The 13,212-nt window shown below is 44.3% G+C and overlaps 1 protein-coding gene across 2 annotated transcripts in view; it reads left to right on the plus strand.

Annotated features, from left to right (window-relative positions):
- LOC133150428 (ERC protein 2-like) overlaps positions 1 to 13,212 on the plus strand; it is a 101,626-nt gene that overhangs the window by 44,583 nt on the left and 43,831 nt on the right. For both annotated transcript variants that reach the window (XM_061272948.1, XM_061272949.1), the window contains exon 11: positions 392 to 552. In XM_061272948.1, the coding sequence (XP_061128932.1) occupies positions 392 to 552 (161 nt within the window). The remainder of the gene's footprint in view (positions 1 to 391; positions 553 to 13,212) is intronic.

Below are 13,212 nucleotides of genomic sequence, written 5' to 3' on the forward strand. Positions count from 1 at the left end.
ATTCCATTCATTCATTTAGCCTAATTTTAGCCTTCTTTCTGACTGACATTAGCCCATTAGGCATACCTACACAATCCGTTAAAAGCCAACACAACACCTCGATTGTAAAGTTAGCCTTTTAAAGGTAAATTTCTTTTGATTCGTGGTATTAATTCAACAATATGCAAATTATTATGACTAATTTAGCTTTTGCATGCAGAAATACAGAGATGTTTTCTTACTCATTCTGGCAACCTTATTGAGTATTTTTTTTGTTATAATTGTTTCAATCATGAATTTTATATATGTGTGTCATTAGCTGATCAGTGCAAATGAAATCCATATGAACATCCTTGCATAGTTGCTTGTCTCCATGCTGTTTATACCTAAAGTATTTCTCGCCCTTTACTAGCTGGAAGAGCTGATGGGAGCCCTGGAGAAGACACGACAGGAACTGGACACAACAAAGTTGCATCTGTCCTCCACCCAGCAGACCTTACGTGAGCGAGACGGACATCTCAACAGCCTGCGGCATGAAAGACGAAAGCAGCTGGAAGAAATTCTGGAAATGAAGTTAGTTTCACTCACATCTTTCGACCTACCTACTTTAAATGAACTTGCTTTGTGCACTGGGGTACAGTCATGCCAAAACAGAAACGACCTTACCCAAATTGTAGAAAGACGAAATGATACACAGTGTCCACATGAGTCATACGAGGATATCAAAGATGGGATCAGCTATTGCTTTCTTGTGTGTGAGGGAAGTTCAGAGAGCAGATCCAATAAAATGTGTGATGCCTTTTTATGTGTTTGACAAAAAGAAGAAAAAGAAAAGTGGAATTGGACATGTTTCAATATATGCGAGTCAATTCAGTGGAGGGACTGCTTGTGCGTTTGTTTTGACGGGTTGGATAGAAAGTGTGTGTAGCTGAAAGTATGCACGTCTAGGTCCGAGACAGCATGTTTATAAACAGAAAAAGGTACCTGTACTTGTGCCAAGCACACACACATGCGCACGCACGCACGCGCGCACACACACACGCACACACAATTTTCATATAAACTATCTTCCTATCTGCCCGCCTCATCTAAGCAGAGGTTTCCAGCAATACAAATGTGTTACATATGAGACAATCCCAAGATGTGCCTCTTTTTAGATGTAAAATTGCAAACACACTCAGAAAACATTGCCTTGGCTGGTGAATTATTCTTGTATAGTCTGCTGGCGCTCGTCTTAAATCATTATTATATCACCGCTACAGAGATAGTTGAGGAAGAAAGTCAGTGTGATGGTTGGCTGACATAAACAGCAAAATTACATGTGCTGTTTGTGTGCAATTCCTTGGACTGGATGCCAGGCTACAATGCCACGAGCTAAGGAGGGGGGCGCTTATGCGTGTGTGTGTGTGCTTTTGTGTGTGGTCTTAGTGCATTCAATGTAGTGCGCATGAAGAGGTCAGAAGCATGGGTTTGGGGTCACCGACGATGCGGATTAAAGGACTATTGAACTGCGGGTGGGGCGAAGAGAGGCGCTTGCATTTTAACAAGCTTCAGAGATGCGTATGGCGAACACACGCACGCACACACACACACTCACACACTCTCACACACACGTACACTATATTCCCACAGCACGGCTCTGGTTCAACTTTGCACAGACACAAACAAGCAGGCCAGATAGGCAAGAGAATGTGAAGTAACGAGAGAACGTGAGAGGGGGGCGGGGGGGTTCTTGCAGCAGTCGGATTCGGTCTGCACACACTGAAACATTTAAATCCTAGAAATCAGGAGAGAAACTCTTTTTCTTTTTCTTTCAGTTGTAGTGTGGCATTTGTTGATGAAAAAGACGAATCATTTGCAGTACCGCTGCGTGGAGTGAGTTCTTCTAGTGTTGGACAAGCGAGTTCGTAATGAAACGTATCAGGAGCCGAGTCAGCCGAGTGGCTCATTTGGCGCCGGGGTCCCGAGTAAGTGCTGGATGACGAAAAGTAAATTGTTCTCTCTTGTATATGCACCACATCTGCAGCCCATTTTATTTAAAAAAAACGGATGGCTTCCTTCCGCATGTCTTTGTCGCACCTCACTTGTCTCTTGAAGAGGAGTGGCACAAGTTGGAAGCATCACGCAATGAACTGTACATCAAAGTGGACAGACGTTGTCGTGTGAGCCTTGAAAAAAAGAACCAGGCATCCGTCACACTTACATGTGTCAAAGGACAGAATAATTACAAGAGAGGCAGAAGAAGATTTAGGGAGGGAATAGTCTATGAAAAGACGATGGATTCAGGGTGCGATTGATGAAGAGGGTGTTAAGGAAATGGAGTAAGGGAATGATGGAAGGAGTGATAGAAGAAAAATGAGAGAAAACAAGGGGTGGAGCTGCAAATGACATGAGAAAAGCAGTGTACGTGCGTGTGTGCGTGCGTGTGCGTGCGTGCGTGCGTGCGTGTGTGTGTGTGTGTGTGTGTGTGTGTGTGTGTATAAGTTATACCAATAAACATCCTGCTACACTAAACTCTGGAACAGCACTTTAAGTTCTTCAACACTGTAACCAGATCAAGAAAGAGCTAGGGGTAAGATTTGTATACAGTGTCCTATTTGGCAGACCTTGAACAATTTTACCATCCAACAGTTTCATTCTCATTTAGCCACAAAAAAAAGATAATATATACAAATGCTTGGAAAAGATGACCAAATTCTGCTCGGTTTTGAGTGACACCCTCCACATGGTTACTGTTGTGGTTTTAGTTTGCCGTGGTGTTGAACTCAAGACGCTCAACCCATTTCTAAATGTCATCACAAACAGTGAGTTGCATTTGTTACACTTGCTGTAGTCTGACTTACCGTAATTTATTTTTATGTGGTAGAACATTTTTTGGCTTGTTTTTTATAAGTCAATGTCAAAGTCAAAGTCAGCTTTATTGTCAATCTCTTCACATGTCAAGACACACAGAAACCGAAATTACGTTTTCTCTATCCCACGGTGACGAGACATATTACCCGATAGACATACAAGTAAACGACACAATATAAAAACAAGAAGGCACAAACAATAAATAATAAGAGTGATGAATAAATAATAAATTAACAGTTAACACAATAAATAAGAGGAGCAAAACGGAGCCAGTGTGCATACAGCAGACAGTAAGCATAGCGCAAAAGTACAGGACGCTACGCAGAAAGGGGGGGGCGAGTTCAGGATCCTAACAGCCTGGAGTATGAAGCTGTTGTTGAGTCTGGTGGTGCGGGAGCGCAGGCACCTATACCTCTTCCCAGAGGGCAGAAGATCAAACAAAGAGTGAGCGGGGTGACTCACATCACTCACAATCGAGGTCGCCTTGCGGGTGAGATGGGAGATGTAAATGTCTTTCAAGGAGGGGAGCGAAGCACCAATAATCTTACCAGCCGTGTTCACTATGCGCTGCAGGGCCTTCAAGTTGTAGTCAGTGCAGCCGCCACCCCCAACAGCAATACAGTTGGAGAGGATGCTCTCAATGGTGCCACGGTAAAATGTAGTCATGACGGCCGGAGGAGCGCTCGCTCGCCTGAGTTTCTGCAGGAAGTACAGGCGGCGCTGGGCCTTCTTCGCCAGTGATGCGGTGTTGGTGGACCAGGAGAGATCCTCACTGATGTGCACCCCCAGGAACCTGGCGCTGCTCACTCTCTCCACCACAGCACCGTCGATGGTCAGCGGCAGGTGTTGGGTGTGACCCTTCCAGAAGTCAACAACAATCTCCTTGGTCTTGTCGACGTTCAGCAGGAGGTTGTTGTCCCTGCACCACGTGGTCAGAAGGTCAACCTCCAGCCTGTATTGAGTCTCGTCTCCCTTGGTGATGAGACCCACCAGAGTCGTGTCGTCAGCAAACTTCACTATGCGGTTGTCGCTGTGGGTTGCAGTGCAGTCATGCGTCAGGAGGGTAAAGAGTATCGGACTGAGCACGCAGCCTTGGGGGGCCCATGTGCTCAGCGTGATGCTGGCGGAGATTTTGTCGCCAACACGTACTACCTGTGGCCTCTGACAGAGGAAATCCAGTAGCCAGTTGCAGAGGTAGGTACTGAGGCCCAGCTTGTCAAGTTTGCTGATGAAATGTTGTGGCACAATGGTGTTGAAGGCAGAACTGAAGTCCACAAACAGCAATCTCACATACGAGTCCCTTCTCTCCAGGTGGGTGAGGGCCGAGTGGAGGGCAGAGCAGATGGCATCCTCAGAGGACCGTTTGGCTCGGTACGCAAACTGGAAGGGGTCAATGGTGGGGGGGAGAACGGATCGGATGTGCTCCATGACAAGCCGCTCAAAGCACTTCATGATGATGGGCGTAAGTGCCACGGGGCGGTAGTCATTGAAGCAGGACGGAGCGGGTTTCTTCGGCACAGGTACGATGGTGGCAGCTTTGAAACACGACGGGACGATGGCCTGCTGCAGGGAAGTGTTAAAGATGTCTGTGAAGACATCCGTCAGCTCACCAGCGCTCGACCCGGGATAATGTCAGGGCCCGCCGCCTTACGGATGTTGATAGCGGCAAGCGCCCTCCTCACGCTGTCGGCGGAGAGGCACAGGGGCAGCTCGTGTGAAGGGGGAGTGGCCTTCAGCGGGCAAGTGCTGTTCTGAGCGTCGAAGCGAGCAAAGAAGCGGTTAAGGTCATTGAGCATACGGACGTCTCCTTCACAGCTCTGCGGCGCGGGCTTGTAGTCCGTGATGGTCTGAATGCCCTGCCAAAGGCTCCGTGCGTCCCTGCTGTCCTTGAAGTGGCGGTAATTTTGCAAGAGAACGCCCTCTTCGCTTCTTTGATGCCCCGGGACAGGTCGGCCCTCGCAGTCCTCGGGCCAGCCTCATCCCCCGCTCTAAAGGCTTTGTCCCTGGCCCTCAGAAGCCTGAAGACAGCCCCCGTCAGCCATGGCTTCCGGTTAGCCCGAGTGACGATGGATTTTGAGTGAGTCACATCATCAATGCACCTCCTGATGTAGAAAGAAACAGAGTCAGTATACTCCTCAATGTTTGTCCGATCGTCGCAAGTGGCAGCCCTCCTAAACATGTCCCAGTCAGTAGAGCTAAAGCAGTCACGAAGGGCATCAGAGGCACCCTCAGGCCACACCCGTACCCGCTTTCGAACCGGTCTGGATGCTCTCACCATTTGTCTGTATGCGGGCAAAAGCATAACAGTTAAATTAACAGTTTTACGTAAAAAATATTTTTCTTTTCTTTTTATTTTGATGTGGTGGAAATTCTTTTGGCATATTTTTTTAAAAAGAAAGAACATAAAAAAAATAAAATTCTACACTCTGTCCCTTTAATGTCAGAATGACATTAAAAAAAAGTGACATATCTGTCTTAAGCCAAGTATAAATTTCCCCAAATACCAATGTCACATTTGATGTTCGCTCCTTTCTCCATCCAACAAGTGCGCTGCTTTGACCTATTGTTGGCAAGTGAGAGCAACCCGTGACATAATGAAGCTTAGAGCAACAGCGACGTTATAACTTTCAAATCCCCGATGTAGACATCCTGTCTCCGTAGAGCCATCGCCATGGTTACGGGGCCAAAACACTCGAGAGTCCAGCTGTAGAGGCAAGGTCATGTCCCTGCTTACTGATCTGTCTGAAAGGCTCAGACACTCTCAAGTACGTAATGAAATCATGGAAACAGTGCACATTTTCAACAATGTACACACGTTTACTCAGCATCGTGTTCCCATTTGTGACTTTGAATCACTTTTACCTGCCTAAACGTGCTTACACAGACAAGAACATGCACAGTCGACGGTTTGTGCCAGCGCAGAGACGGACACGTAGTGATTGAGGCACGCACAAGTACGGTGTTCAAGTGCGATTGTTGTATTAAGGCAACGATGAGACGTCCAAGGTGACTGAAAGGGATTCTCTGTGCTGCAGTGATGAGGTGGAGCTGACCGCACATCACCTTCCTCTTCCTGAGCAGGTTTGTGTGCGTGTCGCCTCGTGGGAACTCGAGGCCATTCATCATGTCTGTCTGTGCTCCCGTGCCCTCTGACACCCGTGTTTACCTTCGACATGTGTGTCGGCTCGCTAGGTGTGTTGTTATGTCAGGGCCGGCCTACTTTGCTGCCTCCTCCATTTGGTCAGAGGGGGGCCAGATCACCACAGGAATTTTAGAGATAAATGAAAAGAGAACTTAAGGTGGGGGGGTGGATTGAAATAAGAATATATCCAGCAGCTAAGTCTTTGGAAACAATATAACATGGACGAATACTGTACACATTTATTAGACTAAACAGCTGATGTAAAGTTTATATAGTGGTGGCCGGCGGGCAGGTGGTACCTGGGTTTTCATTCGGGACTAATTGATCCAACTTTTTTTGCCGTCACTTTTAAATTACATTTAATGGAGACGTCACTGAAGACGTCATTGTCACGTGTAATGAATCGTCTACGTCACTGAATTGCTTCATAAATGGGCATAAATGGAGGACCCCCACCCGAATACCTATTCCTGTTTTTCTGCTTTCCTGACGTGTACTAGTCCTGCAAAGTGCGAAGTATGTTGTTTGAAATGCATGCGGCCTCTATAACTTAATCACTTGGAATGATTGCGCAATATTGCAATCAAAAGGATGCACGGTTCGACATCTGAAGAAACATTTCCATAATAGGGTGCAGAGTTGTTGCGTGGGTGACACTTCAAAGCTGATATTTGGAAACTAAAGAGAATCAAGTAGATTTTGTGTAGAATAGCCTCTCTTTTGTTTTACGACTTCACACTGACTTTTGCTGTTGAATGCTTCCGTCTTTGTTTGGCACTCTCTCACTCCCCTGATCTATCTCTTGAAGGCTCGAAGAAGGCCTGGAATTTATCACACGTACCTAATAATTACTATCCCAGGAAATGGTCCTGAGGAAGTTGAGAAGTAGGCACACTAGCCCCGCTAATTAGTGTCCCTCGCAAAGGCACACACACATGCACACACACACACACACACGTACGCACGCACGCACGCGCACGCACACACACACGCAACTAGCTAATTAGTGTTATTTGGCTGGTGTACAAGTCTCCAGTCGGCTTAATCAAATTGGCTTTTTGGGAGACTAACACCCCCAGGTTTGCACGGTTGTGTAAATCTCCGGGCTAATTGACTGAAAGCCTCGTGTTTGTGTGTGCACATGAGTGCGCAATTGATTAGGCAGCGAGGCCCCGCAGCCATAAAGAACCAGCCCAGGACACAGCACCCAGAGGTGACCAGTGATGGCCTCCTTAAACTGCAGTCCAGCCCTCGGGGTCACTGATGGAATTAGGAGAAGGAAGTTGGGAGTCAGTTTAGAAAAGGGGGGCGGGGGGGCGGTCACAGGAAGAGGGGCTCTTAAGTGAATGCCCACTAGTGGCTTTTTAAAAATCTGATTTGAAAATCGCTGAATGTATGCACGATGAGCGAGTTACATCATGGATGCCAACTAGAGACAGCTGGGTGTGTAATGTCGTAGAATGTGCTGAGTTGTAAAGCAGCAATTTAAAATGGTGGCTTCGAGAAATGCCAACTTGGTTTACCATAATGGGTGTATAAAATGTTTCTCTACCCAGGCATAGTGAGCGAGTAGAGCTTACTGGCACATATTCACACGCTGCGGTTTGTATCCACACACAAACACACATGCACACACCTGATTTCGGGTTTGTCTATCCTTGAGCGTGTTTTTCTCTGAATACTTATTAAAAAAAAAACTCTAATTAACGTCTAACATTCTTACTTTGTTGTTAGAGTAAAGGTGTTATTTAATCATTTCCAGGCTAATGTATCTAGTTTTGAGATGAATTAGCAGCACAATAAAGGTGTGAGAGGTCAAAAGCGTGGCGGCTTTTCTTTGAAAGTGCTCCATTTGGTTTGGATTCATTGGAAGATGAATCAGATGCTGGAACGAGTTTTGTCCTTGACCAAGTGCCATCGAGGTTCTTTTATATGGTGACCCAAATGTGTATGTTTTCTAAATATGTTACCATGGAACCTGCTTTCAAAACACGGTTACTATGACGATACAGTACATGTCGTTGCACCTTCCCATGAGGTTTTAATTGAGAAGAATGGCGGAGCGGACTGCCACCCACTCAGCAGCAGCCGCTGGCTCTTTTTGGATTTTGAACGTGTGTCTGATTTGGTTAATTTATGGATGCGGATCCAAACTGTAATTATCATCACGCATTTCTCGACAGTGACAGGAAACAGCCTGAGCAAGTATACGGATTTGTTCTGATGTGCATTAAACGTGTTTATGTGCACACAAAGCAAGCGCCAAATGAGTTTGTTTTGCATGCCAGTGCCAGTTTTTACCATGAGAAAAAAAAATTATGTTACAAGCTAAAGCTTTGAGAGCTCAAGAAAATAAATTCACACGGGAAAGGAACAAAACATTTATTTGAAGCAAATGGTTCCGTTCTAAAAAATGCATCAGTAAGACAAAGGTGGCCTTCATGTGTGGAGAGAAAAAGGACTGGTCACCACTTGGAAAATAAGACGGATGTCCTCCAGAGAGAAATATGGTTCGAAATAGTGTGAGAAGAGACAATAGCTTGGGATCCTGGCTGTAGATGAAAAAAAAAAAAAACAGACTGTGTGATGAATAAGGTTGCCATCTCCTACAAACACTTAAGGCGGTAAGAAAAAAAAAGTTCATGAAAGAAGACAGATTACCTTTGTGTTAAACCAAAATAAGATTTGTGCAAACATCTGCTTGTATTTTGGAAAACAATGGACAACATTTGTGCAAAACCAGTAACTCCATTACTTCATAATAAAACATTTAAAAATATATGATAATAATTCTGGGGAATCAAAATCGTTTTGTCACTCCAGGCATGTAGCATGCTTTGCACGCCACTGGTTAGAGCTTACAATTGATATTATACTGGAAAAACCTCAAAAGTTTGATCTTATGGTTCTAGTGAAGCAGCAAATTGAATTTGTGGGATTCTGCCAAACAATCTATCCTGGGATGTGAAGCCACACATTATTTCCATTTATTGTCCTGTGGCAATTTTAGGCTGCAAGTATGTCTCAAAGGTTGTCAAAATTGTAGTGTGGCTTTATCCGAGCCACTTTGTCTATTTGTTACAAAGCTATGAAGGAATACACCCCGCCTCCCCACCCCGCTCGGTGCGCACACAGACGCGTGTTGAGTGCAGAGATTCACTGAATTTGACAAAATGTATTGAATTACAACACAACACTCCCTGGCACTCACTGCCTTATTCTATACGCAGGTCTCCGGGTTCAGCATTTACAAAAATCAAATGTGTGTATTTGGCTTTGGGTTACACTTGATTGAATTAGAAGAAATGGGGCACACATGTGCACACGCACACACAGGCTCTCACAAACACACAACCTTACATGCACACTGATTTCTATTAAGTTAAAAAAAAGAAAAAGCACATTGAGTGTCTTCTACCATTGCAAGGGCTTTTACGTGATAAGATCGGGCTGGAGTGCTCTCCTATGCTGGATTCCTGAGCACATCAAACAACAGTAAACCACATCACAGAGGCAGGAAGAGCATAGCTCCATTAGCTAGCCCATAAAGAACACATGTGTATGCACGCGTACGTGCGTGTGCGTGTAACAGCCGAGCTACAAAAGGTGGATACAAGAAGGGTAAACCTACTACGATATGCGGCCACCTGACAAATTTACAAATTGAAGTTCCCAAATGTGTATGGGCAAGCCATAATTGGCGCATAACTTAATAATTTGTACAACATACACATGTACTGTCAATATTATCGTCATGTGAGTCCATTTAACAGTATATTTCATTCATTTTACTTCAGTCATAGTTTAATATGATGGTCTGTTTAGAAAAATAAACATTATAACGTTTGTGACACCAGCAAACCAAAAATTTAGGAATTTGTTTGTAGGCCAGATGGCTCTCATTAACTTTACTTGTATACACTGGCGGCGCTAAAAGGGGAGCCACAAGGGCATAACCCCCCCTGGACATGTGCCAGGCCAGATATTTTTGGGGTATTTTCTGATATTTAGAGGAATATTTTTAAACATTTCCACCCACATTCAATAGGAACATACAATACATCTTAATGTGTTTTCTGAAGAATTATTAGGGTAAAAAAAAGAAAAGCTCCGCCAATGTTGGTATACAAGTACCGTTTTTTTCCGTGTATAGTGCGCAAAATTTTACTAATTTATTGTCCTAAAATCCGGGGTGCGCATTATACATGGGTACAAAAAAAAAAAATTTTTTTTTTTTTTAATTTTTTTTTTTTTTTTTTTTTAAGTCCCAATGATCGTCACACACGCAGGGAGGCAATGGGTCCCATTTTTATAGTCTTTGGTATGGTCTTAACTAGGCTGGATGTAATTTCTTTTGTTGGCGTTGATTTCTCCGACTGCCCCTAAACGCACCACCGCGCTTCGTGCGCGCACGGGACAGCAAACGAGCAGGTGATCGAGCAAGCGTCTGATACGAGAGCATTGCGGTCGCATGGAGCGTGTTTGAAGTGAACAGCAGAGAAGAAAGGCAAAGTGTTGTGAAATAAAATGCACAGAACGGATGCGCAAGACACGTCAGCTATATAAAGAGCGAGAGTTGTTTTCTTCCTATTAGTTTCAATTCACAGTTTAATTAGCAGTTTCAATCAGCAAATAACAAAATGCGTATTACAGGTAATATTTTATTTCACAACACTTTGCCTTGTTCCTTTGGTCTCTGCTGTTCATCCTAAAACACAAAGGCGCTCTTTAAGCAATGCGACAGTGAGCGCCCGGCGCGCTGCGGTTGCGCGACCGCACCAAATTAAGCTCCCTGCGCAGTGCGCACTGAGGTCCACTTAAATTTTAGAAAGTACATCAGGACTTTAAAAATATCTTCTAAATTTCAGCGACGGCTCTGTCACAATAATCGGCCAGCCCGGTGCAGTTGGGCGGTCGGCGGCGCGCTACGGTTGAGCGTTCTCTCGCACGCTCTCTCTCTCGCTCTCTCTCGCTCTCGCACACACGCAAAGCGGATATCATACGGAGGCCGCCATTACAGATGCGCAGAACGGATGAGCAAGACACGTCAGCTATATAAAGAGCGAGAGTTCAGTTCTCTACCTAAATCCGTATTACAGGTAATATTTTATTTCACAACACTTTGCCTTGTTCCTTTCTTCTCTGCTGTTCACTTCAAACACGCTCCATGCGCACGGAGCGCGGTGGTGCGTTTAGGGGCAGTCGGAGAAATCAACGCCAACAAAAAAAATTACATCCAGCCTAGTTAAGACTATACCAAAGACTATAAAAATGGGACCCATTGCCTCCCTGCGTGTGTGACGATCATTGGGACTTAAAAAAAAAAAAAAAAAAAAAAAAAAAAAAAAATTAAATTTTTTTTTAAAAAAAAATCATAAAAATTCGGTGCGTATTATACATGGGTACAAGCTTTTTTCCAGCATCAGCATGCCATTTTTAGGGGTGCGTACTATACATGGGGGCGCACTATACACGGAAAAAAACGGTAATACAGACATACCCCCCCAACAGAAACACACACACCTAAAGAACTCCACCAGACTCCATTCACGTGTAGAACAAGTCTGTCATGTACTTGACCTCTTGCACAGCATGCATACCGAAATGTCCCCGTCACAAGGTGTTGGGTGACACATTGGGAGAGGGAGGAGGAGATCCAGTCAAATGTCTTTCAGCGGGCACTGAAGAGATACTCATAGTGACCCAGATGGGGTTTATGGCTTTTCTTTTTCACATTAATTTGAAACAGATCCGCATCACACATGCAGGCCAAGCAAGATGTCGTGCGATATCGTCACTCTCTACTTAGCCTTCGGGGGGGTGGGGGTCCTGATTGGAACAGGATCTCATCTCCATTGTTCTGCTGTCTGTCCTTGGCGTGAAAGGATGTCATTATCATTTATGGACAGCATAAGCTTGTCTAGCCTGTTTTTTTTTCTTCATTTTTTGGAGGTGGGGCTGTCGCACATAAATCCAAGCTCCCCCGAAATATGAAAGATCTTAAGAATTTTTTACTATGTCCTTTTTTTAATAAGCTATGGAAATGTTATGACCTCAAAGTGCTTGGTATAAACGTCTTATCAACAAAAGTACAATACATCCTCCCTTTGCCTCAAAAATTGTTTGATCCACCAGATGCCTCCCGCCTCTACTTAATGGATCCAATCCTGTTTCTTCCAGTCACATGGATTGTTTGAGTCAGTCGTTCTACCATACTTAGTCAAGGCTACTGTATGTGGCTTTCCATATAACCTTAGTTCAGAGTTAATGAAGTTAGCTGATATTGTTTTTCCAGCTAGGAAACGTTACAGGTGGTCAGATGGGGAAAATACAAAGAAAATGTAGCTGCAGACATATTTATCCCCATGACTGTATGGAATGAAGACGCACGGCCCACCCAGATCTGCGCTAAGCCTTTGCTAATATGTATTTATTCAGGGTTTAGCCTGCCGGCTATCGTTTCATCTTTTTTGCCTTGCGAGTTGATGTGCCCGCCCAAGGCCCACGTAAAACTCAAACGATGACTTAAACAGAAGAGCGTGATACCACACAGGATGTGCAGAAGAGAGGATCGCAAACTAAATGATGGCTAGCAGTAATTACGTACTATAGCAATTCCTAATTGCTCCCTGCTCCTGTTGTGTGTTTGGTTTTGTTTGAGCATGTAACCAATAACCAGCAAAAGAGACTCTCCCAGAGCAAACAATCACACACACAGCGGTGAACCGTACTGTAGTCTTTCATGGTTCCGCCGACACCAATAGCAAGACACCTTAGGCAAAAATTAAGTCAGAAAATAATTTCAATGTATCATTGAGGTGTTCCTAGCGCGGTTTGTTTGTTAGACTAAGAGAGCTTTGGTTTGCTGACATCAGTGTCCTGGTATTTCAGATTAGCGCATAATAAACATAAACATGGGTGCATGGAAACACACAATTAGCTAAAATGTCAAACACACTTGGACACAGACAAACATAGTATGTTTTATAACAACCATCTTTGTGCTCTTTGCCAATGTGATGTCATTTACAGTTGACAAGATGGCCTCCCCCTGAGATTGATAAAAATGGGTGGATTTTTCTGCTTAGTTCATATTCCACAAATGGAATACTAACCAGAATGGCATGTTTAGACTTGTGGGGGCACATAGTACATATTGTGGTAAAGAAAATGATTTTACTTTCGCTTTAAACTTTAAATATTTATAATAAATATTGATGTTGTACATGTTTGTTGCC

The sequence above is a fragment of the Syngnathus typhle genome, linkage group LG2 (assembly GCF_033458585.1).
Source record: "Syngnathus typhle isolate RoL2023-S1 ecotype Sweden linkage group LG2, RoL_Styp_1.0, whole genome shotgun sequence".
NCBI classification, from domain to species: domain Eukaryota; kingdom Metazoa; phylum Chordata; class Actinopteri; order Syngnathiformes; family Syngnathidae; genus Syngnathus; species Syngnathus typhle.